Source organism: Sinohyriopsis cumingii, chromosome 8 (genome assembly GCF_028554795.1).
Source record: "Sinohyriopsis cumingii isolate HCF-2022 chromosome 8, ASM2855479v2, whole genome shotgun sequence".
Taxonomy (NCBI): Eukaryota; Metazoa; Mollusca; class Bivalvia; order Unionida; family Unionidae; genus Sinohyriopsis; species Sinohyriopsis cumingii.
The window spans coordinates 96,833,370-96,855,397 of record NC_142968.1 but is presented as its reverse complement, the minus strand read 5'-3'; the positions used below and the strand labels follow the sequence as shown (position 1 = coordinate 96,855,397).

At 40.1% G+C, this 22,028-nt stretch overlaps 1 protein-coding gene across 2 annotated transcripts in view; it reads right to left on the bottom strand.

The window, feature by feature from the left end:
- The window catches only part of LOC149794196 (uncharacterized), a 49,723-nt gene that overhangs the window by 13,376 nt on the left and 14,319 nt on the right, over window positions 1-22,028 (bottom strand). For both annotated transcript variants that reach the window (XM_089966534.1, XM_089966535.1), the window contains exons 2-3: window positions 21,583-21,696; window positions 17,930-18,043 (exon numbers count right to left, since the gene is read on the bottom strand). In XM_089966534.1, the coding sequence (XP_089822660.1) occupies window positions 17,930-18,043; window positions 21,583-21,696 (228 nt within the window). The remainder of the gene's footprint in view (window positions 1-17,929; window positions 18,044-21,582; window positions 21,697-22,028) is intronic.

Here is a 22,028-nt window from a genome sequence, read left to right as displayed (position 1 = left end):
CAGCAGAGGGGGCGAATCGGACATTTTGTCCAATCGTTATTTTGCTTAATTAATACTTTCTGCACTCAACGATCTAGTGTCGTCAGCGCCTGGTAAAAAAAAAACGACGTCGTCGTTGGGGGATCGTCCAATCGTCATTTGGTTTAATTAACACCTTCTGCGCGTCGATCCCCAGCGTCGTCAGCGTCCGGTAAGCACATCGACGACCGCGTCGATGTCATCGCCCCCTCTGCTGCTAAGTGGTTATTTACAATGAAAATCTTTATGATCTTACAAACAGAGTGATCACTAACTCCTCCTCTTGCAGATCAATTAGGTTATTTGACTGATCGGTAATTCTAAAATTAATTCTCGTTAAAAACCGATCATGGCATCGCATATAGACCGGATTAATCGGACTCTCAACGATTAAAAATCCCGGAGGGGCTGTTGGTGAAAACGAATAAAGGATATATCCCTGTTGAGCCTGATTTGATTGCTTGGTATCTACCTGGTAACTTCCTTCGATAGCATCACACACTAGATTAATCGCTATCACCGATGCAATATTTACGTTGTATGGAGCAATATGCCTACCACCATCTCCGTTATCGTGTCTGAGGATAGTTGATGGGGGGGTGTCCGCGGGTGGATTCTCAGGCCATCCTAGTATGGTTCTTATTGAACTGTTATAAATATCAACCATATACCCCGGTGTGCTTATTTCAATCGTCGACGATAACGTCGGTTCATGAACCGTAATAGCGATTTTTGATTCCTTTCCTGTGATCGATTTTATCCTGCGTTGAAATTCTTTATTGATTTGCTCTATTTGGTATGACCCAGTTGGTATTGTAACCTCCTCCCAGTCTGGGGTCCCATCGGGTTTATTTGTCCGTGCAAAAACCAGCGAGTTATTAGGTTGTTGTCCGTTAAATGCGTCCGCTCGGATATTAGGCCAACTGTGATATACTCGCAATTTTGCCAGCGCTATTTCCTTTACTGGAACCGGTGATGGAAAGTTTACACTGAATTCGGGTTTCGTTGATGTTATCGATATCATATTTGTTTGTACCGGAGTGGTATTCTCCGCGATCCGCTGAAGTAATTGAGACCCTTCGGGGTTCAGCGACATTATTATTATTCGTTGTTTTTAGTGTCTAATTTTAACAACCAGGTGGTTTCGGCTTCCAGTTGAAAATCCTCGATTTTTGACATCGCGGAGCTATATAACTGGACCATCGTGGAGAATTCAACATCGGATACGAACAAATTATCAATCGATAACGAGATCAACCCGGATAATTTCGAGTATGCGTCGGATACTATTTGATGTTTTACTGTATACTCGTTGAGTTTTTTCTGAAAACACGATGATATCTTCCTAGTGATTGCGTTGGCAACTCCAGCAACTGTTGTCATTGCGGAGACAGCGATTGGAACAGCGATCGGGGCTATCGTGGTCACCGTGGATAAAATAACACCGGCGCCAGCTACTATACCCGATACCGAGTACACGACCGCGTCGATGGCGGTTATTTTTCGGCGGTATTTTTTTATTTTTGCACGGTATTGTTCGGAAAGCGTTTTCAAGTTCGCGGAAAATTCTTTTGCGGTATCGAATCGATATTGATGTGACGTCGGTGATACCTCTGATTCAATTTCCTTGGTGGTCATTTTTATTTTAAAAGAGCTAGTGTTTTTAATTACTTAGATTCGCTGCAAATTCCACATACCATGTAATGTTTGCCCGGGCTAGATTTCTATCAACGGCATAAATTGTAAACTGTTCAGTTGCGTTCCTGTCTATAATTGTTGATATTGTATTGTTAAACCCGGATGAACTCGACGATAATATATTAAACTGCATCATTGAAACCAGTGTCAATCGATAAATACCCTTGACAGTTGCGGTAATATTTATTGTATTCTGTGTAGGAGTCCAATCGAATGATCCATGCCGAATTGTGTATACTGTGTTGATGATGTTCTCATGAGGGATTTTTATTTTTTCGAATTGCTCTGCTACTCTCGGTAGTCCGTCTTTAATCGCTTCAACATCAGTTTTAATCGTTCCTATTTCCTGTATATGCGTGTCCACATCTTTTTTGTTCGCTGCAACCCTAGTAATGAGTGTATTTATTTCCTGTATATGCGTGTCTATACTTTTTTTGTTCGCTATAACATTAATTTTGAGTACTTCTATTTCCCCTTCATGCACGTCTATACTTTTTTTGCTCGCTATAGCATTAGTGTTAATTGTTTCTATTCTCTGTCCATGCGCGTCTACATTATTTATGATCGTTACAACATTAGTTTTGATTGTTTCTATTTCCCGTGTATTCTCGGTCATACTTTTTTTGTTCGCTGCAACATCAAGTTTGATTGTTCCTATTTCATATGTATGCACGTCTATGCTTTTTTTGTTCGCTGCAACATCAGTTTTGATTATTCCTATTCCCCGCCAATACGCGTCTACATTTTTTTTGTTCGCTTCAACATCAGTTTTGATTGTTCCTATTTCCTGTGTATGCGCGTCCACACTCTTTTTGTTCGCTTCAATATCAGTTTTGATTGTTCCTATTTCCTGTGTATGTGCGTCCATATTATTTATGATCGTTGTAACATCAGTTTTGATTGTTTCTATTTTCCGTCCATGCGAGTCTACATTATTTATGATCGTTGCAACATTAGCGCCGATTGTTTCTATTTCCCGTTCATGCGAGTCTACACTCTTTTTGTTCGTTGCAACATTAGTTTTGATTGTTTCTATTTCCTGTCTATACGCAGTGATATCATTTATAGTTATTGTGATCTCATCCGGCTTGGTATTTTTTTTACCAAAGAATTTATCAAAGTTGTCATCGATCCTGTTAACATTTTTTCGTAACGAGGTAAATTGGCCCGGCAGCGTCATAAGATCCGAAATAGCATTTGTTATTATTATAAAATTCGGTTCGGTTGCCGTCGGGGGCCCCCGAAAAAAACTATCGACAATGTGTCGCACATCGTCGAAATGCGTTAGCGTCGACATGAACTGTTTTTCATGCAAGTTAAATTCACTACGTAAACCTTTTAACGAATTTGACATGGTTATATAATTGTCGCCAAGTGTACTTATTTTTCCATTTATCGTCAAGATGGATTCACCCGGTTTGAGTCGTCCGTCGCTGGTATACAGCGCGATAGTGTCCTCGGCGGCATCACGCTGTCGTATTAAAACGTCATTCAGTGACACATTACCGGATTTCAATTTACCCTGGCGGTCTTGAAATACAACTATTTCGCCCGGGTCAACACTTGTTAGATTCAACATATCAGCGATTTCATCCTCAATTAGTTTTTTTATGTCGGCGGCGGCCGTTTCCGTGGATTCTTTCAGCGCCGAAACCGGTCGCCCCCAGATATCAATCATTATTATTGTAAATGTTATTCTCTAAAATCCGTTGAGCTTCTACGACCCCACTAGTGTATTCGTTTACAACCATATGAGGTGGTTTTCGCGATGATGAAATCGCCGCAAGTACGTTCAATACCTCACGGCCACATATCGGTGGGTCACTTAACTGCTGTGTTGGCAGCGTGGAATAAAAAACCGGGGCTGAACACGCCCGGGCTGAACACGCCCGGACATACCGCATGAACTCTTTCGGCGGGGCTAACCCGTATGAATCAAAATAGACGATTGCACGCGGATCAATCGCGTACGCAACCCAATGAGTTCCCGCTCCGGAGGACCCATCGAGGTTAATTATGCCTGTTTCAGTATTCCTTGGGGCCGCCGGTAATTGATCCCTCATAAAAACACCTCTGAAGTTTTTTATCGCTAGCGCGTTTGCGGCGTCTATTAAATCAAAATTAGACATGGGAGTCATAGACTCAGGAGTCATTGACTCAGGAGTCATAGACTCTTGCGTTAATAAACGGTTCCCGGTAGTCTTAGACCCTTTCCCGAGTACCATGAATACGGGGTTCCCGGTAGTCTTAGACCCTTTCCGGCCACGGGTCGTTTTTTTTTGTAGCCTTTCCCGGTTGCCTTCTTCAATGCCATCCCCGCCGCGGTACCAACGGCTCCTAACGCCGCCGCCTTAGCCACTGCTGGTGCGGCCGCGGCAATCAACGCTGGAATCGCAGCTAACAGCGGAAATATTCCACCGGTCTTTTCCATGTTTTTAATTGCTGCGGCTGAAAAATCTATTTGAACACCCTTTTTATTCTTCATCGCATCATTGAAATGTTTTATTTGACGCGCCGTCAACGATATCTTATGATTACCACCTGCCATCTGTGACGGCTTCAGCGTTATTGTGGTTCCGCATTGTTTAGCCGACTTTGATCGTAATTTCTTGACTTGACCATCAGTCAACTCTACACTGACGACACTATACGACATTTTATTGTAAACGCGTTTGTGTTTTCAATTACATGTTTTCCACTGGCGCATCAACGATTCTCATTCGTCCACCAACGCCTTCTAGCAGCATTGATTTATCGCTGAGAATGACAGCAACCGCTCTATAATTGGCACCAGCCGGGGCTATATGAGCTCGGAAGTGTATATCAACGACGGATTGTCTCGTTAAATCAAGATGTTCCAGCGAAAAATAATAAATCGGATACAGGTTTTTAAAATCAAGTTGTGATATTTGCAAACCAGTGTCGACGTTTTGATCACGACCCATATACGACAGCAATCGATGATACACACGTGCGATATGGTTGTCGCCGTAATTAAGCTGTATGTCCTCGGATGGTTCCTGTTGTCCGTTTATTCTCAGCGAAACATCCCTGACTCCTAATTGATCAAATATCATATGGCTGCGTTCTTGACTACCCAATCGTTCCCTATTCTGTAGCGCTATGAATATATGACGCGGGGCTGAAACACCCTGTTTTGACGCCAAGTGCCATGTAAACGTATCGGCGACGTTATCCTCTTTAGCATCAGTTGTTACCGCTAGCCAACTCAACAACGATTTCCCTCCCTGTTCCATAAATGCTAACAATCGTGCTTCCGTGGTAACTGATGGAGTCAGCACCGGCATCCACAATGCCATTTTAGTTAAAATGACTTTACCGGCAGCGACGCCAGCAGCATGCCATATTGCATTGTTATCATCGCCCCTTCGCGTCAGCGCGATTGTATGCTTAGCCCCATAGATAACCTTCCTGACATTTCTGCAGAATCCAAATATGTGATGGAGTGGAATCGCGCATGAAAACTTTCGGCGTGGTCCTTGCAACATTCCTACTCGTGCTGCGAATCCCATATTGTAATTATCGTTAAGACTTTTTATAATATTGAAATTAGCGCCTGGTTTTACTCTGCGGTCTGGGTTATTTGCTTCAGCCTGATCAATTGCGGTATCTTTTTCCACCAGCAAGTTAACGTACTGAAGATGATCAGCGTTATTAGTGGTGTCCTTTGCGAACATTATAGATGGGCCCGCCGATCTTGTATAATCATCCGAGTATCTCGCCAACCCAATTATCGTCGTTGCAACATCAACCTCGCGTTCTATTGATTCAATTTCTCGCCCGTCAATAAGATATCTGGCGCTCTCAAATAACGCCATGATACCATTGTTGACGAAGCCAACTCGAACACGATGGTCATCTGCGTATGGTGCATTATCGGCGGCATTTGTCACGAGTTCTCCCTCGATTTCGATAAACGCTTCACACGGCAGAAAGTATTTACTGGTATCTTGGACTTGAAGTTCAATTCGCGATCGTAGGTCAGGTTGCGCTGCATAATAAGAATAAAATTGATAATCGCGGACAGAATCATCCCTGCGCACTGGGGCGTCCATATCAAACGCGGGATCAGCGGTACGCGCAAACATTCTATTATTTATCATGTTGATGTTTTCAATTGCGATTTTTTCGTCGTAAATTCTTTGAATTTAAACCACTCCCCGCTATCGCGTTCATGAGCGCGTTGGTTGCCGCATCGGCGGATGGCGAAGTCGCCAACGACGGAGTCGTCGCCAACGACTCTAATTTTTCTTCCACGGCGTTATTTATTACTTTACTGGCATTTGCAGGCATCACTATCGTTGATGGCATCTGTTTTCTTTTTGAGAATCTCTTGGATTTCACCAATGACATTAGTTTGTTCCGCGCGGCTGAAAGCGCCTTTCCGGCAACATCTCCAATGGCACTAATACCCTTATCACGAATAACATCAATAGCCTTCATTCCTAATTGTTTGGCTAACGGCGCTACTTTTGGAGCCATTCTTGTAAATAACCCCGCAATGGTGCTACCGAGACCATCTCCATAGTACGCGCGGTAAACAGGCAATCGCGAGTTTACCACGTAGACGAGTACTGGTTTATCATGGTTGTAGTGTATGATCATCCTTATTAAAAACACCAGTTTTCCAATTAATCATCCACGAGCTCGTCTATGAGCGTTCGATATGCATTAATGTCCATAATACCGCCTGTAAATAACCGCTTGCAAATATCAGCGGCCTCATTGATTATTTCCGTAGAGTTATTTCCGGCTCGTTTTCCTCCAATTAGTACCTCTAGCCGTGATATATCACTGAGAACACTATTAGGGCAGGTAACGCCGTAGGATTCTTTACCAACAGAGTATCCTTTTCCTTTTTTTGGTGTTATACTCTTAACTTCCTTGTGGAATGCGTCGTAATCGGATTTACTACGATGTGGTAATGCATCTTTATGTTTACTCGCTAAATACACTATTCTTGCCCAGTCCTTTAACGACTTTATATTTTTCTCGTAACCGCTATTGATATGCTTCTTATCTCGTATGCTCTTAGCAAAATTGTTGGCAGCAAAATTAATTAATTCTTCCCTGTTGCTGAAGCCTCTAATTTCATCTATTGTGCTCTTCTTGAGTACAATACGGGGTATATTCCCCTCTTTTTCTTCCGGTATTTCTTCTTCTGGTGTTTCTTCGGGTATTTCTTCTTCTGGTTCTTTCGCAGTAGCACCTAATTCTTCCTCGTCGGCCATTGTAACATAAGGTTCTTGTGGTTCGGTTATAGCGAGTGGTGGTGGCCTCCGTGTTGTAGCAGCCGCTATTTTTGCAGGGAGTGTTTCTAAAGACCTTTTTGTTTGTTTTGTCTCTGCCGCTATCTTTTCAAGCGCACCAAGAACGGGTACAGTTACCGCCGTAACATCCTTAGTCGCTTTAGTTACCGGGGCAAATAACTGTTCACTTCCAACAGCAAAATCAGTTTGCATTTGTTGTCGCGTTTGAAGTTTCTCTCTCACTCTGTCTCGTAACGGTATAAACTTTTTAAGCGCTGCTAGCCGCTCTCTGGCTAGCCGAGTAGTAAGTGATTCACCTACCATTATTGTAAATTGATCCGCAATTTTCTAATTTTCCGCCGAGTGTACCATCGGGGGCTCCACGGAGTTTTCGTTTATAATCCTTCTAATGTTTTTGATCTTACTAGAAATCTCCCGGCGTCGTTCATAAACACGTCCGAGTTTTTTTCGTATTATTTCAACGGCAGTAAATAGTCCAATGAATGCATTTGCGTCATTGTGGTACAAGTTTTCATTAATCGTATGTTGTAATCGTTTTATAAAAAAGTACTCGCGGGCCAGGGTAAAACGCCCCCGTTTCGACTGTTCGTTAATAATCTCATAATCGGATAATATTTTTTCACTGTCGAGACCATCAGATAATTCAATTCCTTGATTTTTTAATTTTGAAATCTCGGCTAATATATTATTGATGTCTTCGATATTCATTATTCTTATAAAACATCTTATTTCTAATATCAAAAATTTTAATAAAATTATTGGGGGTCATTTTTGACCCCGTTTTTTGTATGGACAGTACAATGCCGTAGATCTCCACTCGAGTGTTGTGGCAGATTGCAGGCATACATAGACAGTACAATGCCGTAGATCTCCACTCGAGTGTTGTGGCAGATTACAGGCATACATGGACATTACAATGCCGTAAATCTCCACTCGAGTGTTGTGGCAGATTACAGGCATACATATATACTTAATTAAGAACATTCACATCTTGGAACCCCAAAGCATACATCACCGGGAGGGAGGCCTAGGGTGACAAACGTCATCGTAGACCGCCCAGAAGATATGCTTGGGGGACATCACTACATGTACTTAATTAAGGATGAATATATTTACAATGAAATGATTGATGGATGATGGGACGGCACAAGACAGCACAAACATAAAACGGCGGGGCGGAACTCTACGGTCAATTCAACCAATCAAAAGCAACCCAATTAAATTAACCCGGTTGCATGATTGTGAACAAAAGACAACCACACGCCCGGGTCAAGAGCGTGGGTTAGTTTTGATTAGTTGAATTGGCTTTCGAAAGCCCCAGGCTTATAACGAGTCATCTTATATATAAAGTGACTAATACAGCGGCGTCAGTCACAAGGTGTGTGTTAATTTGAATTCCCTTGAATCGTTAAACCATTAAATACTTATTAATGGTGTTTCACGGCATTTAAATGAAACCAAATACTCAAATAAAACACTAAAAAAAAGAATACAGCTGTTAGATAACAGCGTGTATTTCATTAGTTTTCATCGTAAAATGATTAATTAATCGCAACATTAATTAGACTTCAAGGGACGTAACTCTTGTCATGCGACGCTATCACAAAACGAGTTATCTCCCTTTGATGTTATATATAAAAATCGAATTCTGTGACCCGTCTTTTTTGAGATCGCTGTTTGATATACTCGTTCTGCAACAAATTGTATTGAGGCTCTACAAATATCGAAATATTTTCCTGCCTCATTCATCGACTGAAATATTTTTTCCTCGTGAGTTGTTGTATCAAATGATTTTACGCTTTTTGCTTTTTTTGAGCATTTACCAGTTTGGCCTTTTTTACTATTTTCACTCTGAGAGATGGCTTGCAGATTACACAGTCTGTTATTTTGAGGACATCCATCAATATGATCAATAACGAGACCGTCCTCGATTAATCCGTTGAATGCTTCAAATACCACCCTATGAACATAATACTTCTTCTTTCCGGCACCAAACATCAAGTATCCGTGATTATTTTTCCATCCAACCGGCTTCTTCAGTCTACAATTTCTAACAATACCGTCGCGAGATGCCTCGTAATTAACGAGCACGGGATGCGGCTGAAATTCTTGGTCCATTTGTATAATAATACTACTTGTCTAATTCATTATTTGGTTTAATTATAAACCTTGCAACATAGTCTTGGGGGGTTTTGATGACGAAGTCTGCGGTGGGGTCAATGACGGCGTTTTTTATTCGTTTATCGTAATAACGTTTTAGTTCCCTGTATCGCTTTCCGCCACAATTGATACACAACTGCGATTTTCCTCTTACACCAACGTGGCAAACCAAGCACGGGAGGGGGCCAAGAGAACCATTACGAACGCTTTGTAAATGATACCCGCAGAATTCACCTCTACATGATTTATTGCACGGGGTTATCGACCCAATCATCAACCATTTGCATTTATTCATTATACTATATTCTTTCATTTAAATACTTGTTTTAATTATATGGATGAGTTCGAGAGATTAGCAGCAATTAAGCCCTGGAAAAATATTAGGTTTAATCTCGATAGAGTCCTCAAGGACGCACCAAAAGCGTTAATAAACGATAAAACCCTGTTGAGTAAAATACGCGATTGTATCAATGAATTCAAACGTGATGGTGCATCTCATAGTTGGTCAACATTTCGAATTGATGGTGTTGTTGATGCTACCATGAACGACAACCGCGCAGCAATGATAATATCACAACTTGACGGTAAAAGGTATTTCTTCAGAGTAAAATTCATTGTCCGGGTGGAATCAGGTAATTGGATCATACGTGATAAATTTGAACCGGTTCTCAGCGATAAGAAAACAGTCATTGTTAGCCGCGACTCCAAGCCAGGATTGTTAACCGGAGTTGACAGACCATACTATGAACGAGCGTATCCTGAAACAGCAGTTGTTTATGGAATATACCCGTTAAATAAGAAACCTGATATCGGAAAACTGAAACCAATGAAACAGTCAACTGGGATAAATTGTGTAGCAGAACGAATAATAGAGCATTTTACAAATGCATGTCGAGGAAACAAATTGACTGATTTACGACGTAGTAAAATAAACCAATGGGAGAAGACAGTGCGCGAGCGAGGAGCAACCATCAGCGACATAGCGAAATTAGAAACATCGCTGAGATTTCCAATAACCGTTACAACAATAACCGGTGAAGTATTATACGAATCAAAATATAAATCAAAGGGAACCCCAATCAAAATTATTGATCATAACGAACACGCGTGGACGCCCGCGATCACAATATTTCCACGGGATAGAACAGTAAAGTATATACCCGAAGAATTCCTAGGAGAGGATGGTTTTCTCGCAGAGAGGAAACTATTTGATGCTATTGCCTGCTTGTGTAAAAACGACCCTGTATCAGTGTGGTTACTTCGCAGCGCTGAAAACGACATGGATACCTTTGATCAGTTTGTAAGACCAAACGGTGAATTATATCGCACTGAAGCATTTCACAACAGGATGAAAAAAACCGCCATGGAATTTGAGGAGCATGATGAACAACTGCTAACAAATTGTTTTACGATTCCATCGGTTGTAGCTCATGTTGCAGCAAGGAAAAATGCGTGGAGACCAACGCGCAGGGAATTTCTACCGGATGTACAATCCAGTTGTTTGGAGTATTATCACGGTGGACTATGGAACACTGAATACAACCGCGACGCTATGATCTCGGTTGATATGGTTGCCTGTTATCCAGCGAGTTTTCTCGGGTATGGATCCGCCGCCGAGTACTTTAGACGATTTGGACACCCCAGTCATGAAATGACTCGTGTTGCTATTAATGGACCACTGCCTGATTTTGATTTAACGGGATTGGCTCGCATAGTATCATTTGAATTCGCGGCAGGACTCCATCGCTGTTGCTATATTTGGATCGGTAGACACATGGCTGAAAAGAAGTGGTTGCCAATAGCGCTGCTACGGTATATGATTGATTGTAGCATGCTAGTTTCGTTGATTGTCAGTGACGCAATTATATCATACCGGGCGCAGACTGAAGTCTGGTTACCAGAACCGGAGCGTCTAGATAGCATAATTGACGAGTCCAGAAAAAACATTGATGCCGACGAGGAATATATCATCGAATGGTCCAGGAGGATATTTAACCAACGAAACCGCGAGGCAAAAGATCTCGGTAGAAGAATAATTGGTAAGTTCACACAAGGTGGAAAAAACTGCGACTACAAACGATATTGCTCACGGCTGATTATAGATGACGCAGAATATGATTTCGTAATCAAGGACGCAGTGGCAAAAAATAGATACGTGAACTGCAAAACAGCTTTCTTGTCCAATGGAACGAGGTTGGGTACAGTTGTTACCTACAGCGATGGAGACAGCCCGGCGTATCCACATTTGAGGGCGTCTATGCTGGGTTATGCCGCTATCAATTTATTCTCGATGATAAATAGATTCCCCGATACCGCGGTTAGAGTAGCCGTTGATTCATTTTATGTTGACGTAGCGTACAAGGAAAACGTAGCCGAGTTTACTAGTCCGGACGAGAGTTGGGGTACATGGAGAATTAAAAATGAAATACGACGCGATTATTCCCCGTCAGCAGATGTCACCGTTGAGAACAACTACTTACGCGGTGATAAATTGTCAGAATGGTCTAATGCACCATCGTGTTCTGATCCAATTTGTAGACACAAGACGGTTTATTTAAGCGGCTGTGGCGGGTCAGGAAAGACGACTCGGGCAATTGAATTATTTCGAACGCGGGCAAGTATAATCGTGCTTACACCGACCCATAGACTAGCGCGAGAGATAAAACAACGAAATGTTGACGCCGTTACTTATCACAGCTTTTTTCGATACAGCGGCGGTGAGTGGACTCCTGATCGAATGGGTGAAAAATTTATTCCCGACATTATCATCTGGGATGAGATATGTACTGTTTCGTTAGATACTTTACAAATGTTTCTTGAGTGGTTGCTGCGCGCGAATACAGCGGTAATCATGTGTGGGGACCATGGCCAACCACCACCATTTGTCGGCGAGGGTCCACATGATTGGTTGAGCGGGTTCGTGGACTATTATGAAGAAACCGATACTGATTACCGAGCACTTGATGAACAACTGCGCGAGGTTAAGAAATTAATCAGATTACAGCCGGATAGAATTCAATGTGAATTAATCCGCGAGGTGATTCCGGAAACGCCGTTGAATGAATTCTGGGAAACATGGAGACCAAACGATTTGATTGTAGCGAGTAGAAAGATAGTCAGAGACACACTTCAGCGGAAGTTGTTTACGTTGCATAAGGAAAAGTTTCCAACGCGTCCAGTGCCGTTATGTTATAGACCCGCGGACACACGGCGGCAGAACATTGAAGTTGAAATTCCAGCCCCGACAGCGTCGGGAACAAAAAAACAAATTCTCGTGCTGAATGATATCGTGTTCGTTGATATCGGTGTCGTCGAGGACGCGCTACGTGCTGATAAATCCCCGTGGACGCTAGGATACGCAACAACAATACATTCCTCGCAGGGATTAACCATCACGGACACAATTGTTTGGATAGTTGATAATCGCATCGAATGGTCGAATCTTGTCTATCTTGCAGTGTCCAGAGTACGAAGGATAAATCAGCTTCGAAGAATTGTTATTGACGGAGCCGGTGACGGAGTCACTGACGAAGCCGGCGACAAAGTCACCATCGATGCAAGCGTCATTGATAGAAAACTCTCGGGTTACCGCCAACAGGATAAAAAAAAACAGCGGCGTTTTGATATTGATGCCGAATTAATAATCTCGCTACGACAACAACAGAATAATCACTGCGCGAGTTGCAATTGTATAATGAGTTGGCGTTATTCGGATAAAGACACTCGCCAATTTACCGTGGATAGGATCGATAACAGTCTCGGTCATGTCAAAAACAATGTGAGGTTGGCCTGTCTTGAGTGCAATAGACGCAACGGCGCTAGTTAAGACCACGTGGGGGCAATTGAGTATCGTTAGGTATCACTTGTAGTTGCTCGCGTGTAAATCCGCGCTGAGGAGCAGTTGAATCCAGTCTATAGATCGGTGGTCTACCAGTTGATCGTGTTATCGTTGATATGTTATGTGTGGTAACACTCCAAATAGGATCAGTAGCTCTTTTTTTACCGCCTTCAAGCTCTCCTGGTTCATATAGATATCTAACAGTGACATCACCAAGAATCGGCTTGGAAACGCTATTTATTTTTGATTTTCCGGGTATATACTCGTATTTAATCGCGTCGCTGGGCTTCATGTTGATTGCTCGGGTAATCTCGTTATTTAACGCTGCAATTACGCCTGGCAACCTTTTAACCCATTCACGAGATCGTTTTTCTTGGATGAATTCCTTCGCGTATTGATATCCAAATAACCGTTCAGCGAGAGTCCGATTGAATCGTTCAACAATTGCCTGATCACGATGTAGCGCAGTATGACCTCGTCGTATCGCGACGCTATGATGTTTCAGCGTTGATAAAACAGCGCCGCGAAATTCACTACCGGGATCAACTTGTAATAGATTTGGCCAGCGCAGAGGGCCTCTTCGATAAATTCTTTCAAACGCAGCGGCTACTTCAGTTGCCGACTTTGTTTTTAACGGCTCCGCTTGTTTGTATCGACTCACAACATCAACTACGGTTAGCGCGTATTTATAACCGTTGTCATGCGGCAAAAATAGTATATCAGCCTGATGAACTTCATTAGGTACGCTGACATCAAAGCGCGAGAAGTTGATTTGTTTAGGCGGTGGTAGATAGATTTGCCATATAGCCTGTTTGGATAACCAATTAGCCGCAGTGGTCTTTGTTACCTTTGCAGCGCTTGCAAGCTTACCAATTGCGGCCTTCCCCTTCCAGTATCCTCTCGGAGAATAATAGATGGATTCCATGTTGTTATTATAAACGCTATCGTTTTCAATTACCAGCGCCAGAAGCTCCGCTTCCAATCATTAATTTACCTTTCATAGCCGATTTTACCAACCATGAGGCTAATTTTTCTTTGACGGATTTATCAGGAATAGCATTTAGCGCGTGAATTAATTTTACATCCGCGATATGACGCTGTTGCAGATCGCTACTTTTATAAGCAACATCATGAGCATGACACGCCTTATCGATAGCGTTTATTGGATACTCACCGGGTTTGGGCTGATTTTGATCATCGAGTCTGATATCTAATCGTGTTCCGGGGCCACAGTAGTTATATCCTGGGAGGTGTTTTTCTCCTGGATACTTTGCCCACGGTGTTCCGGGGAGTTTTGCCAATTTGGCTGCGATGTCACCTCCTCGCTTTTTTTTAAAACATCTCCGGGTCTAATAGAAATAAATCTAAATTTCTTTGTACCGCATTGTACACACTTGCCAGTAAGGGCCGATCTGTTATTTCTTGTTGTAGCGGTTGTCATATCATTTGTGCCAGTACGTACTCTACACTTCACACAATATAGATCCATAATTTATGTATAGAGATATGAATATAATTGATTTTTCGGCGACTAAAACAAGAGAACCAGTTAAGCATGTTGCAGCGTTACCAAACTCGATCCGGATGATTATCATCGGACCATCTGGATCCGGCAAGACGCAATTGTTACTCAATTTAATAATGAGATGGATGAAGTGGGATAAGTTGTATTTGGTTGCTCCTAGCGTAGATGATCAACGATGCTACGAGGTGTTGAAAGATTTCAACGAGAATGCATCAGCGATCGCTAAAAAAAATGTTATTGAGTTTATTACGGATATCAATGATGCACCGGGTATTGATGATATTGATGGCGACGTTAACAATCTAGTCGTGTACGATGATGTTATGTTAGACAATCAAAAAAACCCAGCTAGAATATTTTCCAGAGGCAGGCATAAAAACACTGACGTGATATATGTCACTCAACGATACACTCAGATTCCAAAAGTAATTAGAGACAACTGTAATATTCTTGCTGTGTTCAACGGCGTTGATACACACACGCTACGAAATATTTGGCAGACATGGTGCGGCGGTGACATGGACTTTAATGTTTTTCGAAACTTTTTTAGTCATGCTCAGTCGACCCCACATGGATTCGTAACGATAAATTTACATGATCCTCGGACACGATATCGTATCGGACTTGACCAAATATTCGGTTAGTTGTAAATAATTTTCATTGTAAATAACCACTTAGCAGCAGAGGGGGCGATGACATCGACGCGGTCGTCGATGTGCTTACCGGACGCTGACGACGCTGGGGATCGACGCGCAGAAGGTGTTAATTAAACCAAATGACGATTGGACGATCCCCCAACGACGACGTCGTTTTTTTTTTACCAGGCGCTGACGACACTAGATCGTTGAGTGCAGAAAGTATTAATTAAGCAAAATAACGATTGGACAAAATGTCCGATTCGCCCCCTCTGCTGCTATTGTAGTGGAAGGAATGTATACTCAATAGCCGTTTTGAAGAACACAAAACAGCAACTGAAGGATTCAAAAAATCAACAGTTCCCAACGTATTAGCAGCATACAGACGAAAGAGCTATTACGCGTCTAGTATATTTATACTTGATAATGGATGGAAATACCTGTTTTTCCAAGAAAGCAAAGGACTAACAGACGAATGAATGATGCTCCTGAATCAGATTTTTAGATGACATGTCATATGTATTTAGGATGACTAGGTGCAGAATATAACAACTGTTACACAGTCTATTGACAACGTAAAGAAACTGTTTGTATTAATAATTATGGACGAAGACTGGTATGACATGGACAAACTTATCTTAATGAGAATCTAGAAAGATATCACTGATCTCAAAAGTGAAGTTGAATTATGCAGATAGTGGTGATGGTATTGTAATAAATTTGGAGTCTTATGATACGTGTTTAGGCTCGAATAAACAGTAACACAAGAAGGCGTGGAAACAACAAGCTTTAGAAAATATAATAGTTTATTTCCCTGGAAAAATACTGTAAAAATGAAAAAAATATGAACTTACGGTTTTAAGAATCAAATCCAAAAATAATATAAGAATAATCCACCAATAAAATGTTAGAAGTCCTAATAATAAAATGTTCTAATGATTTCAAGTTCGAGTCCAACGAAGAATCCAAAACATAAGGCGATGACGTATGCTGTAGTCAGTATTGTGCTTATCTATAGTTCCTTGTAAAAACTCAAATAATGACACTCAGGTGTTGGAAATCCGAATAAAAGTTTGATAAACTTTGTCCCAGAATTTTGTATGAACACATTAAATATTTCCAGAGAAATGAACTAATCCAACTGATCTTAAGAAAAATTAAAATGTACTTCTCAAAACTGGTCATGAAGACACACACTTTCCAGTGTAATCGCAAAAAAAACAACTGAGATTATTTCTCTAAAACAAAGGTTATATCGTATTCTAAAACGCAGTTTCGAAAATCCCCAAGTTGGGAAATAGAAGAAAAAAAAGGGGTGGGTGGGTTTCACGTGATTGTATTTATGTCATGTACGCCTAACATGACCCTGAAGAAATACAACCATTTTACTCTTATAAATTGAATAAAACATAGTTTTCTTCTTAATGACGTAATCCCATCATGACATTGACAACAACTAATCATTTTAAAATAAAAATATAACTTATTAACGTGGCTGTACTAATTTTGAATCACGGTTAAAATCCAGGTCAACACCTGGTGTTTACTAAAACGAACAGTCAAGATCAAACTATTTTCTGGAAAGAGTATCATCTCCAGTGATTACATTTACATTACAATAGTATCCAATGAAATTTTATTTTAAAACTGACAAACAAACATTTAAATTAAAATAAATATATATTAAATCAGATATTATTAAATCAAATATACATTAGAGGAGTATGCGCATTTTGTTGTAGCGCCCCGTTTTAAGGAATTCTTAAATTTGTATCATTACTTGTTTGATTATTGAAACTCGGTGCAGTGGAAATATTCCTTATCCCGAAAAAATTAGCAAATTACTAGGAGCAAACGTCGCGGAGTGAAGTGTTAGTGAGTTTCCATGATACCATTGTTTAATTTTAGTGAATTAAGGTCGGAGCCGCATGAGTGTCCCTGTCGTTACATAGCCCCTTTTAAAATCTAGTGGTGTACATTGGTTATGTGACTGCAGGTGCAGTATTTACGGTAGGAGACTGGTGAATTACACAATGGAATAAACAAGAAGGGACTCGGCAGATACAGTTTATGTCGCCATGGTGGCAAATGTGATGCAGTTTTTCAGGCGAAATGTAGCTCGAAACCATGATTCGACTGGCCTAAGGCGGCGTAGTAAAAATAGTTTTCTGTGTTAGGGGATAACCAACAGTTTGCTTATTGGAAACATAGTCAGCAAAGTTTTGTTTAGGTTTTTTTTTCTTCTCTTTACGTCTGGTGACATTTCTTTTAGTGCTCGTTAACTGAGATGGGAGTCATGATGCAAATCAAAATTAACTCTGAAGAAAGTATTGCTGCGTTAAATCTATCTTTGGCCTTTGGGAACATATCAGTTTGTGTTTTACGTTATCCTGTTGTCATGGAAAGAAGTATAAACAATCCGCATCTTTCGTGGGGATGACAACTCATATATCATATGTTAAAGACAGAGAGTAAGCATACATAACATGCATTTTGTTATACCGCAGGTAATAGGTACCTCAGATTAGTTCCATGATGGTTGCCTTTACAGCTTATCTCATCGTACATATATCTACTACATTTGTACCTGGTATTAGCAATAGACTATTAAGTATTGGTCGACGTTCGATACTAATTAAGTAATGTATTTCATGCGACATATGCCTCAGCGATGTTCTCTATGAGCAATCGATGAATGTACCTCAATGTACATTTACTAACACTGGTGTTAGTTTTAGCGAGAAACTACGGTATTTGACTCTACCGGTGCTACAGTCATGACTTGCGAATCCGGAAGGACAGGTACAGACGTATCCATTTACCAGATCCTCGCAGGAACCACCATTCTTACACGGGTTGCTGGCACACTCATCTATTTCTACAAGGAAAAATATATTGGTAAATAATTTATCCAGACAATGTATTGAAACGGTAAATACAAACTTTGATTGTGTAGACAAGGATGATGACAATGAAAAAAATATTTTTCAGCAACAGCGACAGAATCAATACCATAAACAACATCAACTTCAACTTTCTTATTATTGTCATGATGACGATTATGATTATCGTTATACTTGTCTCCTCTTCGGGGCCCCGAGTGGCCGAGTGTTCTAAAGCGCTCTCCGTTACGGATCACTGCCATCTCACCTCTGTCTGCGTGGGATCGAGTCTCGGATTCGGCCAGTGTGGGTATGTGAGAAAGCTTGCCAGTAGCTTCTCGAGGGTCGGTGGTTCTTTCCAGGGATTTCCTGGGTTCTTCCTCCAACATTAATACTGGCCGCCATGTATAGCCTATCGTGTGCTGAAAAATGGCGTTAAACCCTACAACAACAACAACAACAACAAAAATGTCTCCTCTTCTTTGTACTCGTTTTTTCTGTTGCCAACACAATGCCTGCCTTAACGCTAACAGAAATATGCGAACGCCATCTAACGAAGAGTTTCGGAGCGAAAATAAATAAGAAAAAGACAAAGTTAGTAAAACACATGTAAGTGGTAAAATATCTAAGGTAATACAACATACGTACTTAATGTTACTCATTTATCATATAGAGATATTCGAGTTCACCAAGTACGTTTCTTTGCATAAATATGTTTGAGCTTTAGTGGCGCATAGTGACGTTTTATCTCCCTGTATCTTTATTAGTGTCTACCTGAACTACATTCATGCAAGTCAAACATTTGATGTTGATACATTCTTGCGTGTGCGTGTTTTGGATTTTTCACGTAGGTTTAACAATCTGAATCATATCGCTACGATGTCTGTTATGTGACTGTTTATCATGTTGTTTATCGCAGGGGCATCATGCCGCAGATGCGTGGCATCATGTCCCACCAAGTCACATTATCTTGGCACTAGGCCGAATAGTCATATCACTAATCTCTTAATTCTGAGCACCAAGCAAGGCACCTGCGAGTACCGTTGTTTTTAGTCTTTGGTATGACTCGGCCGGGGTTCAAACCCACGACCTCCCGCATCCGAGGCGGACGCTCTAACCATTTAGACCACCGGAGCGGTGCTATAGTCTTGGCAGCTGTCATAGAATAAAGCTAGTATTTAATATGTTTATTCAATAAGGGTGAATTACTAAGATATGACACATATATGTAGCTATTTTAATTCACATTCTGTGTTTCGAAGGAAGAGCTAGCGTTATGCGAATAGTGTGAGTCATACAGGTGCCTGTAGATAAAAAATAACTGTTTCTTTTAAATCAAACATCGTCTTAGTCCATTCCGTTCTTACGCAAATCTGTTTTAAATCGATATATGCATTAAAATATTAATAAATAGATAAATAAATAAAATAAGTACATATATAACGATTAAACAAATAAATGATCATAGCGTCAACATAGGAGGGTTGTGTGATAGTATTGTCATCACTTGCATTACTAAGTAAAGTTACAATGATTGGCTTTAGAAATTTTCTACTTGACCCATATTTCTTCTCATTACAAAAACAATCCTTGATGTTAAGAATTAACATAGATTAATCATTGTATAGTATGCCAGAACGAAAATATTATATCCTAACAGAAACATACATTACCTTAATTACTGGCATCTCGAGCGTTGTGTAAAATTGCCATTTGCGCTTTCTGTTTGAGAGTGAGAGAGAAATTACATGTTCAAGAGGTTATTTAAAAAAAAGTGACCTCTGTAGTGGAGTTACTGGTACCAATGTTAAAATGGTAGCAATACGTTTCACCCTAAGCTCTCCTTTACTTCGTCTTTCTTATGAATGAGAAAGAAATAAAAATAGTATTTCGTTCTTGAAGGTTTAAAAACTGCAAACAACAACTTTCTTGAGTTCCACTTCTGAAATAAAAATATTCTCTCTCTATAATCTTAAATTTAACTGAAACAACCAAGTTATTAAACTTTAATTTTATAATGTGTTGCAAGTAACAACGCCATCAACAACAACAACAATAATAACAATAATATTTTTAATAGTTATTATTATTATTATCATCATCATTATTATTATTATTATTATTATTATTATTATTATTATTATTATTATTCAGCCAATTGTGTAGATATATGTAAAGTAATGGTGGAAGATTCCTCGCTAGCCAAAGACTGACGATCTACTTCGTTATACATCGACATCGACCTATAGCATAACTAATTTGTCGATACAGTATCTACCGCATTGCTATATGATTCGATGCAGCTGAAAGAAACTGATCCAGTCAGATTGCTAGTTCTATTTACCTAGGCAGACAGTTGGGTATAATTATCGCGGCCTCTACAGAAAACGACTCATGTCAGTTTCTTCAATTTTGGTTGGCTGCATCTGCCAATGATTGATGCAGAACTCATTGTCAGGGGGACTCTCTTCTGGCAAAGATCTTATTGCAGCTTCAGATACTTCATCTCTACGGTACGTTTACATGTTGCGAGAGGGAACGTATGTATTTACACATTTAAAGTTTTCTTGGGTGGCTATTTATCTTTTCTTGGTGTTTCTCTTAATATTGTGTGTAATCCGTTAGTCCTTCATGTTGAATATTTTCTCGACCTACAACATTTGGCTCCTACTACATATACCGTTAATTGTCGTGCAAAAGTTCGTGTATTTTCCTTAGCAACCCATTAGCTGAAGTAAATGTCAGGAAAGAGGGATGGTGTTTCATTTTATTCCTATCTTCAGGTATCATTAGTTATGTCACATATTGTTATATTATTTCACCAAACTGCAAAATACACTTATGTCCTAAACGTGTTGCTCTAATAATTTATGTTCTGGCTTTTACAATTGAGTACTTCACATTATAAATTCTTTAGTTCTCGCTGGCTAACTGCAAAGCAATGCAAATCGCTTCGAGTAGACTATGGCGTGATGAATGCACTAATAAAAGATCAAACGTCTAGGGTTCTTTGATCGAGTATATAAATGCATTTCATTTTTTGTTAGATTTTGCTTATAGTCGATTTAGTAAATATGACAGTGAAGACAGAGCAGATGTTTGCTTCCGCAAGAAAATCATGCAAACTGAAAAATACCAGATCGAAGTCAGTAACGTCCCTTTAATCCAATTGTTAGCATCAACACAGAACCCGGTCCTAAAATCTCTTATCCTGTATTTTAGTATGTCCCTGTCTTTATTGCAGATATGATTTCCTTAAGAAGAAAATCATTTTGTAAGTGTACGATACAATTTTTTGTTAAAATTTAAGTGGCAAAATAAACAAGAGTTTTGAACAGGAATAAATTTTGTATACTTGTCTCTTTTTTCTTCTTAATTTCAAGACTACAATGTCTTAGGAATGACTTGTATCTTTCTGACAAAACCTTGCATGATTTCACTAGTTACACGTAAGAGGTAAATTAAAAAAATGAATAAATGTAAAGTTCATTAAATATTGTTTCTCGTTCTATTATACACTTGCTTTTCACTCTACCTATAGTACAGTTATGTCCGGCGAATCCGGCAGGACAGGTACAGGTGTATCCGTTGATCTGGTTTACACAGAAGCCGCCATTCTTACACGGATGGTTAGCACACTCATCTACATCTATATATGCAAGAAAAACCCATTAATCTGAATAAAATGTATTCAAAAGTTAAACTATGATATAGATGAAAATTCTAACGATGATAACTACGATGAAGATGATGACGATGAAAATTATCGTATTTTCATTAACTGCATCATTATCAATACAATAATCATTACGACGTTCGTCCTCCTCCTCATCACCATCATTATATTTTTTTTTTCAACTGCCATGTCATCATCTACATCATCTGTTTTATCGAATTTTCTTTCCGTTTTGTCTTTTCTGATTTAGCATGACAGTGGTGACGTTAATGGTAAAGAAAGATGCCCATGTTTTTTTAATCACA